This window comes from Zalophus californianus, chromosome 9, assembly GCF_009762305.2.
Source record: "Zalophus californianus isolate mZalCal1 chromosome 9, mZalCal1.pri.v2, whole genome shotgun sequence".
Lineage (NCBI taxonomy): Eukaryota > Metazoa > Chordata > Mammalia > Carnivora > Otariidae > Zalophus > Zalophus californianus.
Window position 1 is genome coordinate 45,441,323 of NC_045603.1, and position 19,859 is coordinate 45,461,181.

Genomic DNA, 19,859 nt, shown 5'->3' on the forward strand with positions numbered 1-19,859 from the left:
TGTAAATACTCTCTAATGAGGCCTAATGTTTATTGGCAATAAACTTTAAAACCCTTAGTTTGCCAACATACTGTCAGACTATTTCAGAAACGATGAATGGTTTTTTTTTTTTTTTCACTTGTCAGGGCTAATTGGGATTCCAGCTCATTTGTGACAGATACTACATGGTTCCAGAAAGCCTCTTAATCAAATTGGCACAGGATGAATAACTGCCAAGAAATGCCCCCAGAGTCATGTTCAACAGTTGTCCTTACTCCCCTCCTGCTGTTTCGAGACACCTCCTGCATGATCTCAGGCCAGTACTATGCCCCCAGTTTGCCAGGTCTTTGAACGAAGAACCATCCTAACACCTGTTTTCATCTTCCCGCGCGTCTACACGTGATCGACCTTCTGTCTGTGCTAAATGTGAAACATATAACTAATTAATTATATGCTGTAGTTGTAACTCTGTTTTGTGCTTTTATGGTAGATAAACGCTCATATACATCTTTTTAGAATATATGCACCTTTCTAGAATTACAACCGAGCTTGTAATTGTATAAATGTGACTCAATGCTTGGGCTTGATAACAAATAGATACAGAAACCTCGCATAAAACAGTATCCCCCCAATGCCCACAATCAACTGAGTCTATTGCTGTAAAGGACTCCTGTTATAATAATTTATAGGGGCACCTGGGTGGCACAGTCAGTGCAGCATCCGACTCTTAGATTCAGCTCAGGTTGTGATCTCAGGGCCTTGAGATCGAGCCCTTTATCAGGCTCTGCACTCAGCACGGAGTCTGCTTGAGTTCCTCTCTCCCTCTTCCTTTGCCCCCCCCCCCCCCGCACGAGCGCTCTGTCTCTCACTGAAATAAATAAATCTTTAAAAAAATTTGTATTTTTAATATACCTGGGTTCAAGTTCTGAATGACTAGGTGACCTTGATAGTGATTCTCTAAAAATCAGTTTTATTCCTTAGAAAATAGAGATAAGCAAAAGTATGTCACAAGATTACTGTGAAGTGAGTCAAGGCCTCTGAAGATATGAAGCATAATGTAATGCACACCTGTAGGTTCTAGAAAAAAAGAATCTTTTATGTTATTTCAGCATTCAGCTGAAACCTGGCAAAACATCTCTATAGATACTTCTCTGTAAAGAATCATATTGACAAAGACAAAACTTGGGAATATATAGGACATTCATTTTATTATATTTAAAAGTGCAATATGTATTATATCTCAGGATGGAAAAATCAAAAAGAACTACGGCCACTTACATTGTAATAAGAGAAGGATTGCCTACAAATGCTTTCTCGGGTATTGACTTGATATTGTTGCTGTGAAATCCTCTAGAAAGAGAGGGAAACATTTCTTTAAGAAAATAACCTGTAGGGTAACATTATATAATAGCACTCCCTTCCTGTGGCAATGATCAGCGTCTTTGGTAGCTAGAGGACAAGGTTACATTCCTCTATGCATTTTGAAGCTTATGTGCTCTCCAGGAGAAAAAGAAATCACAAGCTGTCCTCTTGAAAGAGGAATAAAGAAACTGAAAAGAACAGTTGTGCTTTAAGGAGGCTTACAATCTAATGTTATAAAAAGAAAATCCATCTGTTAATATCCAGTAGAACACCACTGTATGACAACCAGATACAGAGGGAACCATCTTCGGAGAGAGGATTATGATCACTTCTCCTGACCCCGTTTGAAGTGAGGAGAAGAGAAAATTGACTTAAGCTGCTGTGAAGTAGAGATTTAAGTAAGCTCCTTATGAGGACAAGATTTCCTGAGCTGAAGGGAGGTACTCAGTGAGTCTGTAATAACAAACCGATTCTCCTCTGCCGGGTGCTAATGTTGTCTGGATGGCAGAGGGGCAGAGTCAATGCTCTTTGGGTCCCATGTGGCCGGGCCTGGCTGAGGCGCCTTTGGGCTGCCTGACCATAGACCATGAGGATTTCCCAGTTGAACCACACGTGGGGGCTCCTGAGGGAGAACCCTCCTAAAGTCTTCCGCTTCCAAACAAGCCCTGTTGTCTGCCTCCTTTAGGGGTGTCTCTCATTCCTCTTGGCCAAGAGAATAGGCTCTACGTTTATTTTCCTTTCCAAGCCTTGGAACATTCCTTACATACGTCATTCATATTTTTAGGTACAAAGAAAAGCTAATTGAATTATAGCATATAAAAGACAATGGATGCAACCTAAGAGCTGGAAGTCAGCTTTACTTTAGTAAAATTGTGGGTTTTTAAAAATTAAATATGATTCACAAAGTCTTTGAAGAGTATGAGATGATGTATGTGAAAACATCTAGCACGATACTAGGCACACGCATTTTATTTCTCTAATCCTAGACTTAAAAGACCTAGAAAAGTTTGTTCTTCAAAATGCTCAGCAAATAACTGAATTCCGTGACAATTCTTTATAAATGTATGAAGTGTGTAGATGTTGGGGGAATATAGCTTAGGAAAAGGGTATGATTTAGAGAACTATGTATATTTTTTCTAATATACATATTTTAAAGAAATCCATTCTAAATTTAAAAAAGATTATCTAATGTTTGCTGGAGATAGAATAAATTAAAATATATTTCAAGTGTACTTAGCCATTATTTATACAAATTTTTAAAATTTTCTAGTCAGTCATACTAGGTACAATAGTCAAATATATTTTAAAGTGAATTCACAAAGAAGAGAGTTCTCCCATTAAATTTGTCCTAAATACTTACAGTTCTTTAAGGTTGGAGAGTGTCCTGATGGCAGTGGGGAATTCATCAAGATTATTATAATTTAAATCTCTGAAAAGAAGTAAACAGTACTTTCAGTTTTTTGTTTGAAAATTCCTATATACATTTACAGAGAAAGTGAATATCCTATTGCAATGGGCCAGGATCACCGATCAAAATCCTCCTTCCTTCTCTTCATGGAGATATTCTTGGCTTGCTGACCACCATCATTCCACCAGTATCTGCGTTAACGTGGTCATTACACTGCTCATGAGAAATGTCAGAGTCAAGTCTCAATGGCACTGAGGTATTTAAAAACGGAGGGAATGGGGGTACATACAGCCGTGTTAATGTCCAAGTAGGAGGGACACTTGGTTAGGTTGTTGGTAGCTTGACCATGTAGCTCTTCACCTGAACCTGGCTCACCATGCTGTCAGCTGGTGTGTGTGTTCCTCCTGGCTCCTGAATCACATCTCCTCTCTTGTTCCCGCCTTCACACTCTGATGTTTCCCCCTGCTTTTCAGTCTCGCCTGAGAGGACATCTTGGAGAGCTGCTTCATCCCTGACTCCTGTAGAGTGCCTGTGAGTCTCCCAGCCTGAGGTCCAGGATGACAGTCTGCTTCTGGAGAGGTGTATGTGGTACAGGGTACTCTCAGGAAGGGCCTCAGGTCTAGAATTTCTTCAGGGTCACAAATAAAGATTCAGACCAGAAGTATGTTTTCCTCGGTCTGTGAGGCAAAGCTCTACATTATCCTTCATGCCCAGAGATGGCATGGCCAAACAATTTCAACTCATTAATTTCTCTATCTGTTATGACACAAATGGCTTTTCAATTCCATTACGCAGACTAACTCCACCTTTTATCTACAACTTCGTATGAAAAAGTAATTGCCTCCTAGTCTCGGGGAATGGCAGATTTCCCAGATGACGCAGAAAAAACTCTTTTGGTCAGGCAATCAGATGTGGTTAGATCTTCCTCTATGGAGAAGAATTGCTTTTTAATTTTGAGAGAGATAATTTGACCGAGTTAAACATGAATCAAGATTCCTACTTGTCTGGCACAAACCATCCTTAAGCTACACTGCAGGCAGGAAACTCATGTCTTTTGTGGACATAAATTTTCTTCCTATTTGTAAATCTCTCCAGATGCTCTGTTTTGATTAAATGGAGGACTGGATCCTTATAAATTACTTGGGTTTCTAGTGAGGCAGAGGAAGAGGTTGGGAGTAACCAATTTACTGATCCTCTGTAGCCCCGGGCAAGGCGAAAGGAGGGTGGGGGACAATGAGACTCATATGAATTTGCCCTGAAATGTTTGACTCTATGGTATTTACATGAAATCCTGGGTTCTCATCTCAAACATGGGGTGGGGGGAAGACTATTTACGGAAATACCCTTCAAAGCCAATATTGTTTTTTGTTCCTCTTGTGTTGGAAAGGACTGGAAGGTGCTTTCCATTACTAAGATCCCAAGCCCAGTCCTGTGTAGATAAGGGAGAAGTTCTAATTTTTCCAAGCACCTCATAAGAATGGTTTGCCTATGCCATTAAGTTGACTGCAAAGTTGTGCCTGGAGAAGTTCATCTTTGGCATCTCCTTATGAGGATGATGCCTCCCTTCTACGAGGAAACACAGAGTGATGTAAGTAACCCGGGAAGGAGAGCTGGGAGCGCTCACTGACCTGAGCCACCAACAACAGATGGCCCGTCAGGAAACTGTCAAGCCCAGACCTGATTAGAAGCTAAACTGACCAAGTGCAAATGCTAAGCTCTGGATGCAGATGAATAATGGGCTCCAAGGCCACAAGAGAGGTGGTCTTTGGTCTCTCCTTCTGCAGGCCGGGTCAGTCACCTCTGTAGATGTAGTGGCCCTGGGTGGTTTACTGTACCTGAGTATTAGAAATATGGGGGTGGGGGGGCACAACTGGAATCACCCCCCCTCCAGAACACTCAGGACCCCCACGACCTGTCACCTAACCCTCATGATATCTCTCTCACTCAGCTAGGGCAGTGAAGAGCAGCTCCTCCCCTGAAACGGCTGGGGCCTGGGGAGGCCCACGAGAACATGAGAATTTTTCCCGTCGTGGCTCTGGGAAAGACTTTGGGCAGTCAGCTGGCTGGACTCTATTTTTATTATAGGTACCAATTCAGATCTGAGCTTTTGACCTATTCTTTGGAAGCAGTGTATGCTGGTAAACATGGATTTTAGAGTCAAACCTGAGAAGAAGCAAAGCCCAGCTATGCTACTGCCTAGATATGTCATGTTGGTAAAACAACTTAAACCTGACTAGAGCTTACAGTGGGATGGTGATAGCCGCTCTCACAGGACGGGTGTGGGATCAACTGAAACCACGTATGCCGAATGGTGCAGTGTTTGGATAGAGATAAACGCAATAAATGGTAACTATTATTACTTTTTAGTTTTTCGAATCACTTTGTTGTTTGCTAATGGAACTCCTGTTCATCTCAGATTGGAAAGTCCAGCATTTGTCTGGTCGGTATCCTCTCATTGGGCGGGGGCCAAGAAGGGGGGCACGCCTGGACTAGACTCATGAATAGTGAGCCTGAGCGACAGATTAGAATTGATCCTTGACACAGAGTACACATTCTTAGGCAAACCGTCGCTGCTCAGTAGAGAACATCTCATTTAGCTTATAATGATTCTAATTTACCACTCTTATTAGATTAAAATAAAATCTCAGTTTTACTAGCTCTGTGTGTGTGTGTGTGTGTGTGTGTGTGTGTAAGATAAAGCCACCGTAAATATCTGTTTAAAGCTCAGGCAATTAACCAAACCAAACAGCAAGTTTGACTTTAAGGCTATTTTGATTCCTTCAGAATACTCATGAAAACACTGAAAAAAGGGAAACAAACAAAAGGTCAACTCACAAAGTCTCTAGGCTGTGGAGCCCATCAAAGCATTTCTTTCCCAGGGAGTGAATTCTATTGTTATGGAGATGCCTGCAGGAGAACATTATGGACACAGTCAGGAAGGCACACTGCTCATGGAAACTTCGGCACAGACTTCTGATAGCTTAAATCCAAAGAAACTTAGAGTAAAGAATGCACTAGTTATATATAAGAAATGCTTTGTTTTACTTTTTTTCTTCAAGGCTATATGACCCATCCACTCTTATCATAGATGATTCTATACTACAGAATTTAATAGGCAGTGATAGTTTTACCTTTTGGGTTTGAGATATCAGGGAGTATATAATAATACGGGCAATATGACTGATAAAAGTAAATTCAGGTTGTTAACCTAGCTTTCGGATGTAGGATATTAAAGCAGAGATTCTGGCCATCGTTGACAAATGAAGGATGGAGGGAAGGTCCTGGTGTACACGCATATTTTCTATTAAAGCTGCTGGCTTATAAATGGCTATGTTCCCAGGGTGGGACCACAGGTTAACAGGCAACAACAATTTTAGCCACAGAGAATGGTGATCAGATTTTTTTTGGCTGCCCCAGGAGATTAGTTATCTTGACATAGTATTAACATGTATAATTATCATCTTTGGCTCAGTGGTAAGTCAGTTAAGTCAGGGCCAATGAGAACAGCTGTGTATATAACTGAAAATTGGACCAAGTCCCAAGGGATTTTTGGAAAATGGGCTTAAGGAGAAGAGGGTGAAGAAAAATAGTTGGGCCTCTGTAAATCCATTCCCTCAGGTGGAGGAAAAAATTAAAGCACACACCCAGCTTCTGGTGGGTCAATGGCATCATCTTTATATGCATGAGTCAGTATAGAAATTTGTCAATATCACCCGAAATTTCTTATCCTTTAGACTAGGGTTTTGTTTGTTTGTTTTTTCAAAGATTTTATTTATTTATTTATTTATTTATTTATTTAATTTGAGAGAGAGAGTGAGAGAGTGAAAGTGAGTAGTGGGGGGAGGAGAAGAAGGGGGAGGGCAGGGACGGCGGTGGGTGGGGAAAGAATCTCAAGCAGACTCTATGCAGAGCGCTGAGCGTAGAGCGGGACCTGGGGCTTGATCCCACGACCCTGAGATCATGACCTGAGCTGAAACCAAGAGTTGGTCACCCAACCGACTGAGCCACCCAGGCGCCCCAACTAAGGTGTTTATTCTAATACATCTATGTTGGTTTCATGTGAGATCTTTGTGACATTTATTGAAGACCTTGTACATGCAACACACGGGGGGAAGCGGATTGAGGGGAACCTAAAAAGATGGATAAGATGCTGGCCAGCCCTCAAAAGAAGATAATACAAGAGAGACACGGGTAATCAAGAAAACTGGAGTAATTGAAGGCAGTGGTGGACCCGTGGGCAGGCACGGAGCAAAGGGAGAAAGAGGGCAGAAGAAGCCTTCCTCAAGGTTCCTTGGCAAACTGACCTTCCAGCCTTTCAAGCAGCTGCTATTTTCCTTTATCAGCCTTGATCGACCATTATATTATACACGTGGGGCATACAGCTACACCCTTAAAGGAGACTGATTATTTTTCAAACCATTACTTGAGAATCATTTTGGTTTACTTAAAATAATGAAATCTAGACCCCTCCGGGAAAAAAAAGCCACACAAACACACAGCTCCCTGTTAATGATTTGTCCTTACTTCTCTTCCCTTGGTAGGGGTTCAAAAAATATTTATTAAATAATAAGAAGGGCATATTTCAATTTGACCTGAATTAGAAATTATTGCCAGAAATAAGGAATTTTTATTCGCTTCCATCCCTGGACTAACTTTGTACAGTGTGACGATTGTCTGAACAATATACATGGGCTTCCCTAAGACACAGGTTGTAGTTTATCTTTGAATACCTCAAAGTGCTTGGCACTTAGCAGGTGCTTGGTTGAATTCTTTAATATTCTCAAGTCATTTCGGGGAGTCCCTATTCAAGGCGTGAAGGGCCAGCACTTGAAGACCAACAATGTCCTGCGGTGAAAATTTAGAAAGTATGAAAAGAGAGAGAGAGAAAGAAAATCATTAAAACTTACAGAACTACCAAGCTGGAGAGGTTTCCAAAGGCATAGTCTGGTATGTGGTGTATTTTGTTCAGGGCCAAGGTCATGGCCTGCAGTGCTGATAAACTTCTGAAAGCCTGGACGGGGATTTCTGTCAAGGCGTTGTCATCCAGCCACAAGTGCCTCAGGGAATGCAGGCCACTGAAACAGCTCGGGGGGACGTAGCTGATGTGGTTGGCATCCAGACGCCTGGGAAAGCAAGCAAGCAAGGACGGTGAAGAGGGCAAAGCCCAGGCAGGAGATCAGCCTTGCAGGAACACTCTCAGTATGCTGAGGAACAGGTGTGAAACAGGGCTCAGGGCCCTCAGGATGCCCAGGCATCTGGAACAGTTTGCTTTCCCGGGAGGCTTTCCTCACTTGCGAGTAGAACCATGGCTTCATAGGGCCCCTCGGCTATTAAAATTCCACGGAGCTATGATTCCCTTCCAGGCTTGTGGGTAACATGCCTCCATGCACAGAAGTGGCCTCCCCTGAGGTATGAAGTCTCAGTGTGATGATCTTTCAGTTTTTCTCTCTGACACCCTTTCTCTTCCCCCTTACCCCAAGGCAAATACATGCCTTTGCTTTCTTTTCCTTTTTTTTTTTTAAGATTTTATTTATTTATTCATTTATTTGAGAGAGGGACAGAGAGGGAGCACGAGTAGGGGGAGGGGCAGAGGAAGAGGGATAACCAGCCCCCCCCCACCCCCCCACCGCCTGCTGGGTGCGGAGTCAGTCTCAGGACTCGATCCCCAGACCCGAGATCATGACCTGAGCCAAAGTCAGATGCTTAACATACTGAGCCACCCAGGCACCCCGCATGCCTTTGCTTTCTCTGGACTGTTCTGAACCTACAAAACCTACTATTCTACCAATTTGTTCACTGAACTCTGGGAAAAGATCTTGGTATTTAAAGAAACGGAGTCATTTCTGAAGGCTGTTAGAGACACGCCTCGGGGAGAGGAGAGGTGGTCCCTCTGGTTTTTTCAGTACAGTGCTGATAAAAAGCCTAAGAACTGCAGGCTTTCTTGCTCATCTGACCATTTGCATTGGGCAGGTATTTGTTTGTCTTGACATTTTAAACAAATAACAAAATGAGCAGCTTTCCCAGCTTTTGCTTCTTTCTTCCACATAGCATTTAAAAAATATATTTTATTTATTTATTTTGACAGAGAGACACAGCGAGAGAGGGAACACAAGCAGGGGGGAGTGGGAGAGGGAGAAGCAGGCCTCCCGTGAGGCAGGGAGCCTGATGCGGGGCTCGATCCCAGGACCCTGGGATCATGACCTGAGCCAAGGCAGACACTCAATGACTGAGCCACCCAGGCGCCCCGTTTTTTTTTTTTGTTTTTTTTTTTTTAAGTGGGGAAATACATCTAAACATAGGTCTGGGTAATGAGCTGTTGCAGCTTCAGAACCAGCAGAGGGAGTGCAATGCACTTCTCTCGCTCCATCCAACAGGAACAGCGACTGCAATGACAACGCCGAACTTTTCTAAGTGGAAATTGCAATTTTCTGTAAGGTGTATCAATGACAGAGCCCCCAGCACCCGGCTGTACTTCCAACGGCCCTCGCTCACTTTTCCAATCTGTTCTTAAGGCTCATGCATTTGTTTGCATTTTCAAAGCTAGGATTAAAAAAAGAAGAAGAAGGAGAGTTGCATTTTAAGCAGTCCGTGTCTTAGGAAGGATTAGAAAATCACGAGTGGAGTTTGAAAAATGTTTTAGGAAGCATTGAAGACTAAACAGATACAGGAAGCGCAGCAGGGTCATGGAATAATCCCTTTCCAACCAAATTTAAACAATTTAGAAATAGAATTCTCTGTGGTAGGGAGCTAATTTCTTTGGAAAGCAGCCTCCTCACTTTTGGTCACAATATGTCACTTCACTTGTCCTCTGGCTTCTGCTTCTGTTGACTGAATGGGGACAAGTGATGCCTTCAAGGCCCCGGACCAGGTTTTGATATTAACTGAGATAAGGTCACTTGGAATGAATTTTAAGAGTTTGGTGTCCAGGGGTGCCCACTCACAATTAAATTTCCAGTATGGTGACGATTACTGTAGGCAGCAGAAACACAGATTCCAAGTATCTCAAGGTTCTGTCAATAAACGGAACCGGAAATGTTTAGGAAAACTCAACACTGCCCTTCCCCCTTGATGCAGTGACAACACGCTCAGCCCAGGTTCAAATAAGGTATAACTTCATCCAGGGTGAGGAGGTGATGGTTTTCTTTTGACCAGAAGTGAAGCACGTACGTAAACTCTCCTTAACGATTAAACAATGAAGACTTTATTCAAATAATATGAACTTCCCCGTTTGAGGTGACATCTTGTCTGATGATTGCCAGTTGCTTATGTAATAAAACAACAAGTGGCTTCTAAGAGTCCTGAAGATGACTCATCTTAAAGTTCGGTACACACGTTGGGGTACATTTACAGAAAAGGCTCTCTCAGCCCTGAGTCAGAGGCTTGTCTTCTTCGGGACTTAAGTTCCCGCTAATGTCACCGCTGGGTCTTGAAATGACCTTGGTCTCAGTTTTTAATGTTAATAAACCCATTTCTCTGGATAAGTGAATTTATGAAAAAAAGTAATTTATGATTTATGATTTCGGAATCACTCCCGGCACCCCGCAGGAAAAAAAGAATGTAATCTGCCCTCCACAATGTAATCTTAGGGCAATTTGCTGTCTGAAATGAAATGAGTACGACAGGGCAATTCTGCACAGTCCTATCCCTTCCTGCCTAATACTTCTCGACCCCGTACTCGGGTATCCTGAATGCGGCACTAAAACGTGTCCCTGCCTCACTAGTTTCTTCATCTAAGAAGCTCCCAATAAACCATACTTCTACTAAATGCAGTGTTTTGAAGTCCATGTCCAAAATATGATCCAGCCAGCCACTCATATGCGTGGAAAATGCAATATTTAAGTAGTGGTGTATAGGAAAAACATCACTACAGAGTACCCAAAACCATACATAAAAATGCAGTTCTAGAATATTATCAGGGACAACAAAAATAACTGTGTTATATAGTTCCACTTTTTAAGTGTTTCTTTGTTATCATTTCTATTTCATGCCAAGTCACAAAGGGTGTGTGTGTGTGTGCGTGCGTGCCTGCAGCTTAGAATCTGAATTAGAGCAGAGATTTGGGATGAGAAATCTCAGGTCCAAGTCAGTATACAGTAGCTGTGTGACCATGGCCAAATCAATAGACCTCAGCCTTCACACCTGTAAAATGGGGGTAACACCCCTCCATTTTATAAGATTGCTTTACGATTTAATTAAAGGAATGAATACAGCACACTATAAATCACCTTCATGATTTTACATTATTATTACTTGAGGCTGGTTAACGGTTTGTATTTTTGTTTCTTTTGACCACGGAAACCATTCAGAAAAAAAAGAGGTAAACTAAACTTTGCCTGAGTCAAAGGTTGGTTAAAAGGAGTACTATATTGTCGGTGAATTTCAGCTCTGAAAAACGCTACTTCCTTCATCCCTCACGACGGAAATATGAGGTGTCTGCAATTAGACTGACTAGAAGTTACCCTTACTTTTCAGCCTTCAGCATCACAATTATAGAGTGTGCATGCATGTGCACGTGCGTGTCTATAATCCCAAAGGGCAAAGAGTTTTGTTCCCGATACATTACTGAATAGAACGTCTTCATTCCAAAGGCAAAGGAGAAGCAGTGACATGGAATAGACAGCACAATCTCAGAGACAATTCCTACTGGTGATCTTGGCATGTAACTATCTAACCCTAATGTTACAGAGGTAGCGCAAAGCCTGCACGCTGTTAGGGGTAACAAAATAAAACACTAACAATGGGAGTGGCCCCATCATCTTTTAGACAAATAAAACCTCTTAATTATGATCTTGAAAGGCATTCTAAAAAGTAAGGCATTCTAAAAAGTAATCACCAAATGGAACATGGTACCCATTTTATGCTCCTTCTGTTACTTATAACTTCTAGCACACTGGTAGATACAGATTTTACCCTACTTTCTATGTTGTACAACCACTTACATCATGGGCCTAGGGTAACTGAAAAGTGCACTGAATTAGAAAAATCAAGACACATTAAGTCAAGACCCTGTCGGTTATTAATTCTGAGATTTAGAGGCACGTGGATTAATTTCTCTGAGGGTCCATTTTCATATCGGTAAAGCAGAATTGTAACAGGTCACAGAATTGCTATGGGAATTAAATGAGAAAACATACGTTCAAGTGTTTTGTAAACAGTAAAGCATTCCACAAATGATAGGTGTTATTACCTGAGAAAAATCTTCACATTTAGGAAGTGATATCATTCCTCCCCCCTCCCCCACAAAAGTTTCTTTAATTTTTCCTGAAGGTTCTTTACTCTTTGTCATTTCAAATCTCTCTAACGGAGACTGACATTTTTTGAGGGGGTCATATGGGCTGGCAGGACTGCTGATTTTCTACTCACCGTAATCCTTCGTATGTAAGTTCAGTAGCTACCCTGCATGTTTTGATTAGAGTTCTAATCAAAGGAAGCCTCCCATCACAGAGAAAAGAAGAAGCACACATCTTTGAGATTAGGCCAGCAGAAGTCCAAAAGGGCCCCAAAGACTAACATGGCTGAGAAAAACTATGACATCACCTGGTGCTGTCTATTCTCATAGGAAGAGAATTTTCATCAAGTAGAAGTCTGGGCCGTGTTACTTAGAGGACTACCGCTGGTGAGAAAGGGTTCTGTCATGACTTTGGGGCATATGTTGGAATAACTCCCTCTCAGGAGGGAGGACTTGGAGGGCTCCATAGTTACCAAAGGGATTCTGCTGCACAAACTGCTTGGGCAACGGGACTGTCCCTCATGGACCTGAGGATGTGTCTCCTCATCACTGGGAACTTGTCAGGGCCATCCAGGTCACCCTGACAGGCTTTAATACTTTTGAGTATCCAAGGTAAGCATCTGGAGTCTGGATAACTGCGTTCAGAAGATTTCTGGGTTATCTACCTATGAGCAATGTCCCATTCTCCTCCAAATCATCTTCAAAATCTGCATAAAATTGTTTCTCTGGGGGGGAGGGTTGTACAACCTCCTGACTGGGTACCCTGATAATAGCTGTGCTGTAGAAAAGATCTCTTTGATTGCAACGTGCAGAGGGACTGGTGGGAAAGTAAGTGACCAGGGCAGTTGCAGTCAGGAGGGTGAGAAAAGACAGGAGCCCGGAAGAAGTGTGGAAATGGACAGGAAGGTCCGAGATGAGGATTGCTAAATAAGTGGGCCCGGCAGAATGGGGTGAGTTGTCAGCTGTGGCCACAGGGGGAGGCAAGTGACTCCATGTTCCATCCTGGGCGACTGGGCAGACGGGGACTGTGCAAGAGCAGGGATGAATGTTACCCAGTATTCTGTAAACTAAAAACAAAATAAAACTGCATGTTTGGGGCGCCTGGGTGGCTCAGTTGGTTAAGCGACTGCCTTCGGCTCAGGTCATGATCCTGGAGTCCCGGGATCGAGTCCCATATCGGGCTCCCTGCTCGGCGGAGAGTCTGCTTCTCCCTCTGACCCTCTTCCCTCTTGTGCTCTGTCTCTCATTCTCTCTCTCTCAAATAAATAAATAAAATCTTTAAAAAAATAAATAAAACTGCATGTTCACTGTGACTGCAGTTCTGCAATATCAGTGTGTCCTGTGTGATGAAGACCTAGAAGGTAACAGGCAAAAAAAAAAAAAAAAAAAAAAAATCAATCTTTTATGTCAGGAAATGGTAAAAAAAAACCCCACACACAGAACCCCCCCAAAACCCAAAAAAACAAACTTCAAAAGCTCATTTTCTTACCTCCTGTCTAAAGATTTTTGCATAATATTTTCATGTGTAAAAGCTTAATTTTACAAGTTTTCTCTTTCTAAAGAAACATTTTGCCAATCTGTTCCATACTCCTGAAAGGAATTTTTGATTTATAAGTGGCATTATTGCAGGGATTAGAGAAGCTATGAGATCATTCTTGCTATTGTTTTTCCAGAAAAAGGCCCTTTACATATATCTCATATATGATACCTTGCCAATGTATCACACAGACTTATATCTTTGTTTGAGAATGTCTTTGATAAGCCATTAACTACAAGGAAGAAAGCGTTAGTCAAAAGATAAGCCATAGATCTTGGCTAATTCCATATCTGAGATGACTGTAATGTTGTCAATTATTAACACAGATGACATGAGGGAAAAAAAAGTCAAAGGTGTGAAGAATGTTGCAGCTGCAGGTATAATACAGTTTATGGGGATTCTTTCAATAAACAGAATTATGAAGCATAGCATTTTCATCACTGACATTTCTAGTTTATATGTGGATGAGCATTTTTCCTTTGTAAGTTTTAAAGAAACGACCAACTCACTTGTACATGCATTTGTACATCTTGTAAGACCGTTTTGAACCATTCACGAATAGTCAAAAGAGCACAATCATTCAGTTTTTGATAAATGAAAGCATGTTCAGTTATTATCTTGCTTTGGTGCTGAAATGAAAACTACATACTTCCAAGCTTGTATGTAATACAGTTTGACAAGGTATCTGAAGCACTTGTTACGGTGAAATTTTAATGCACTGGACAACCAGGGGATCACTGGAAATTGAATTTGTCAGATCGTTATAATAACACTATTGGGATAGAATTTTCTCTCCATAAACCCTTATAGATTGGATTCCTGTTGATTTATATGAATTCTTCATAATCATAGGAGTCATTTTTATTGTTACTGTTGTTATTTAACATTTATGGAGTGACCGCAGTGTGGGATTCTACCTTTTAATGAAACTTCCCATCCATATCCTAGGAAGACATGAAGCGTATGAATTCATATAAGAAGCGTGATTGTTTATATAAGGATTGCTGCTTCTAGCTTTCTGTTCTCCATCTTATTCATTTGGAAAACTTAATGTAAACCAGGAAGAAAAATTATTGCTTTAAACTTACCTCTGAAAAGGTAAAGAAGTTTTCTCATCTCTGCAGCGTGGAGAGAGATGAAGCCTATATAGGCTCACCAAAGAACGGTAATTTAGAGCCTAGTCAGTTGGTTTGATGAACAGCTACCTGAACCAAACCTCTGTCTCTCCAGCATCATTGGAGAGAGCAAGCTTCAGTGAGAAATATATTTTAAAATCAATTTATATGAGGTTGCTCAGTTTCTCAGAGGTTATTGTTGCTGTGAATTTTGTAACAGGGAGATGAGTAACAGAAGCATTGACTTCTTCAGTTTCATTTTTCTCCATAGAAAACAAGGCTTTTTTTTTTTTTTTTTTTTTTTTTTTTTTTGGCCAAGGGCACCATTTGTCTCCCAGGTACCATCAGGGTTTGAAATCTAGGGGTCATTTTTTGAATCTTCCATAACCTTCCAGTCAACCATTCACCAAGTCTTCCGGATTTATTTTTATCTCCAAAACTCTCCACTTCCACTGTCTAGTTAAGTCTCTTATCTCTTAACACCTGCATGACTGCAACAGTCTCTGAGCTGGTCCTTTTGCCTTTGATCTCTTATCTCGTCGATTAATCCTGTAGACTGCTACCAGATTAATCTCCCTCAAACTGCACCCTATGTCCTTCCCCTGTTAGGAATCCATGGTTCTGCTACCATCCCTTCAAACTCAAACTTCCCATCTGATATTCAAAGCTCACCATCCACCTTATCTAGCCACACTTTTCTCTTATTTCTCTGTCCCAGGCAAGCTGTCCCTTTTTAGCTCCTTCCCACAGTACTTCTGAGTCTTGTATTCATGAGCATCTCCTACTTCCTGCCCATCTGAATCTCACCAACCCTATAAGACTTAGCATTATGGTTCTTCCCCAAACCCTACTCCTTTTTTTTTTTTAAATTATGATTGCAGTATAGTTGGCATATTATATTAGTTTCAGGTGTACGACCTAGTGATTCAACAGTTCTACACATTACTCAATGCTCACCACGGTAAGTTGTAGTCACCATCTGTCACCACACCATGTTACTACAAGATTACTGATTACATTCCCTATACTGTACTTTTCACCTCTCTGACTTATTTATTTTATAACTGGAAATTTGTCCCTCTTAATCCCTTTTACCTATTTTACCCATCCCTGCCCCCACCAACCCCTCCCTCCCCACCCCTCCACCCCCACCCCCGGCCCTCTGGCAACCACCAGTTTGCCCTGAACCCTTGAATTCTTAGAGCAGAGAGTCCTCAGCTGAGACAGTGGAAAGCTAAATCTTGCAGACAGATCGACTCCAAAATCCCTGAAGAAACGACTAGGGACCAACTCTCAACTCAGGAAGGGCAGGTAGAAAAAGCCAGGCACAGAGACAGAGTTTGGAGCCAGGGAGATCAGTGAATGTGGGCAACAAATTGGGGGAGATGTGCTGATCCCGAGCAAATGTTTAGAACATCACTTACGGTTTGAGGCTTTAGTTCAATAAATTCATTAAATGTTTCTTGAGTGTGTTTTCTGCAGGTCCTGCTCCTGGTGCTTGGAGAGCTAACAGCAAACCAGGCAGACATGGAGCATGTTTTCTAAACATGTTGATCCAACATTTACGGAGCATGTTTTCTAAAGTGTTGTCAGACAATCAAATCATTACAATGAGGTGTTAGGTGGAGGGTAATGTATGGTAGGAGGACCTGACCTAAATTTCACTTTTCTTTGAGATCCAGACCTGGATTTCAAGCTGTTTATGTGACATTTCTACTTAGTCATTCCTCCACAAACATACACGTTCAAGACCAAACTCATTATTTCCCACCTTATTTTCCCCAGATGTAGCCTTCTATGGGTGTTTCTTGTCTCAGTGATGGGCCTCATTAAGCACATGGATATATAAACCAGAAATGTAGGAATCATCCTTGACACCTCTTCCTCCTTCATTCTTCATCGCCAATTCATTACCAAATACCAGTAATTTCATCTAAAGATTTCTCAAATCCATTTCCCTTTCGCCATCTCCACTGTCCCAATCCTGAGAAAGTTCTCCTTTCTCTCCTAGACTGTTTCAGTAACACAGATCAGATCATGCCCCTTCCTGCCTAAACTCCTCCAGTGGATTCCCATTGCTTTCACAATGAAGACTCAAATCCTTGGCATGTCCCAAGTGGCTTTCGAGGTGTCTGATCCCACCTGCCTAACCAACTCTTCTTGTACTTCCACCTCCCTCTCTCTTCCTGCTTCAGCCACATGGACCTTGTTTCTGTTCCCTGATGTACTAGCCCCCTGCCTCTCTCCCCCCGCCCCGCATCCACGACAAGGTAGTGCAGCATACTTCCCTGTCTGGAATGTTCTTCCCTCTTGTCTTTGTCTAATCAACTTTCACCTTTGCAATAGGGACAAGATACCATGTACTTACTTATCAAGAAAGTGGAAACAAATTCTACCTCACAGGTAATGAGGGAACAGACAACCGAATGTATAGGGAACACTACAAAAGGCAGACTGACCCACTCTTTAATAATATTGTTCTCTTCCCTTCTTCAACTTATTTACTTCTGTCCTGCAGCATTACCAGTTTCTTTCTTTTGGTAAACCTTCACAACATAGGTCTAGAGGGAAGATGTGATTCTGTCAAGCCCTTTTCCCTCAGATTAGTGCATCTGCTGTGTGCCCATTCTCGGCAGTGGATTTTGGAGGGGGGCAAGATAGCGTGGTGGTAAAATGGGCAGATTTTGGAGCTAAAGAGACCAGAGTTCTTATCCCAGACTCACCGCTAGCCTGACTCCATTACGAGCCATATGACCTTGAGGAGGTCATTGAACCTCTTTGAGCTCTTTGCCTCCTCCTCACAAAGGAAAGGATCATCTCTGCTCCTTCCTCCGGGGGGCTGCTTCGAGGATGAGGGGAACGTTGCAGGTAAAAGCACTTCATAACTAGCAGGGGCTGATGCTTTTATAACCAAGGGGGTTTAAACACCCTGGGTGTTTCTGATTTTGTCCTGGCAGTGTTCCCATGCTTTACTGCTTCTTCATGTGCCTTTTTACAACTCCTTACAGACTTCACCTACTGCAAAGAGGGGGAAACATTTTGTCCCCTTCACAATGCACCTTCCCATTGGTGTCATCCCTTTAGCTTCTCCGAAGAGTTTAACCTGCTTTCCAAAGGGAACCTTCATTTCTCATCACAAGACTGCAAAAAGTGGTATTTGACTTCTCATGGATAATGTCTATGTTCTCTCTTATTTATCTATCTGATAGGACTGTCCTAGATGGGATTTGATCAGGGCATTGGCGGGTAACCTGATGTAAGAAAGCCTCAGGCATGGGGTCTTGCATTAAGTATTCACATTTTTTTCGTATATGATTCTGAAGACTGTGCTCCGACTTGCTGTAAACATTGCGTGGGAAGGGTTTTACCTTTGAAAATAGTTTGCATGGGGGCATCTGGATGGTTCAGTCGTTAAGCAACTGCCTTTGGCTCAGGTCATGATCCCAGGGTCCTGGGATCGAGCCCCGCATGGGGCTCCCTGCTCAGTGGGAAGCCTGCTTCTCCCTCTCCCGCTCCCCCTGCTTGTGTTCCCTCTCTCGCTGTGTCTCTCTCTGTCAAATAAATAAATAAAATCCTTAAAAAAAATAGTTTTCTTCTCCTGTTTAAATGGGGGGAGGGAAACAAGGAAAACTTCTCCTCATAACAATTCAATGGGTGCTGGTTTGCACGTAGTTCTGTGAAGTGAACACCCAACAGTGCAATAGACAAAACGCCTGGCCTCTAGAATGTCTGAGTCCCCCCCATCCCAAGACGTATCTGATAAGTTGGCACTTGGTGAAAAAACAAACTAAACCAAATTTTTACTTATTGAACATGCATTTTTATTGTGTAAGCTTGTAATTTCTCTTTCTGGAGACTATTTTGGTGGAAGGAATAATGTCACTAATACTAAAACCATTGTTGTTGTTGTTGTTGTTTTAACCCCTTTGATCTTTTAAACTTATCCTCTTGATTACCTCACTCTGCTTTCTTTTTGTCTGGTTACACCACCGTGTCTTTTGTTACTTCCTTCCCATTCTTTATCCAGGGTCTGAAACCCAATAGGCTCCTGGATATTAGTGGGAGAAAACTGGCTGGTTCTAGGCTTGCCTGACTTTCTGCTCAGCACCCTGCCTCTTCCTCCTCGTCTCTTCCGCTCGCTTACTCTCTTTTAGGACTGTTATCAGCAAAACCCCATCACAATGAGTGGGTGAAGTTATTAACATTTCACAGGGTTCGGGGGTGGAGTCCGCAGCCCTGAAGGTGTAATCACAAGATGCACGGGCAGATCATGTTCCAGGCAGGAGTTTTATGTTCTTCGGTTTTAAAGCAATATGTTATCCTCTGAAGATGAACACCAGCCAATTGGAGAACAGAGACAATACTAAAGATATGTCTAATCCCCTCATTTTCTATGTATCAACCCAATTACTTTCTCTATTGACAATGAAACTTGGAATGAAAACTAACATGTAATAAATAATACTGGATAAACACGAAGATGTCATTGTCTTTGATCATCTTCACTGATGACAAGGAAATGACTGAACGTCATTAATGACTGTCCACAAGTGAAGCAGTTGATTTTTTTCAGAGACAGATTTCTTAACTACAAACACAAAGGTGTGAGGGCATGGGAGGGTTAAGGTTTGAGTTTCTATGAAATCACTGTAATCTGAACCTGGTCCTCAAATGACTATTATGCCAAACGTTTCTTGGTGAAATACAACTCATTGTGAATTCTGATTACATTTCCTATTCCCTTCCAAAGAAACAGAAAGGAAATTAAGTTATATTTGATTACATTACAAAAAAGCCAACTGGTGTCTGGGCAATCATTACCATGTCAGAAGCAAATGGCCATATCGTTTGGGGGCAGGCTCTGGGCTACTGGGCTCCGGCACATGGACTTGACCTCTTGTTCTTTATGAAAACAACTTGCAAGCATCAGGAGAGAGTTACAAGAACACAAATGTACCTATGTGTTCTCATTATGAACAAAGCCAAATAACGTTTGTTTATGTAAAATAAATGAAAATTACATCTCTTGAAACATGAGTCCAATTTGTTATTTGCTCACAGCAATATTACCAATTTTAGCCTATCAGGTTTCGTAAACTATCTTCAATGCCGTCAAGTCCATACGGTGGAGCAAAGTACACCAAAGATCTATTTCAGTAGTTATCAGCCACTTTTGGTTTGTAGACCACTTGTTAGTGTCATAGAACAATAAAAATGTTCATTTCTCAA

At 41.9% G+C, this 19,859-nt stretch overlaps 1 protein-coding gene across 2 annotated transcripts in view; it reads right to left on the reverse strand.

Moving 5' to 3' along the window:
* LGR5 (leucine rich repeat containing G protein-coupled receptor 5) overlaps window positions 1–19,859 on the reverse strand; it is a 124,615-nt gene that overhangs the window by 18,751 nt on the left and 86,005 nt on the right. Inside the window, exons 5-8 of one of the 2 annotated variants that reach the window (XM_027594961.2) lie at window positions 7,657–7,872; window positions 5,585–5,656; window positions 2,702–2,770; window positions 1,258–1,329 (exon numbers count right to left, since the gene is read on the reverse strand). In XM_027594961.2, the coding sequence (XP_027450762.2) occupies window positions 1,258–1,329; window positions 2,702–2,770; window positions 5,585–5,656; window positions 7,657–7,872 (429 nt within the window). The remainder of the gene's footprint in view (window positions 1–1,257; window positions 1,330–2,701; window positions 2,771–5,584; window positions 5,657–7,656; window positions 7,873–19,859) is intronic. The other variant, XM_027594962.2, reaches the window with a different exon arrangement.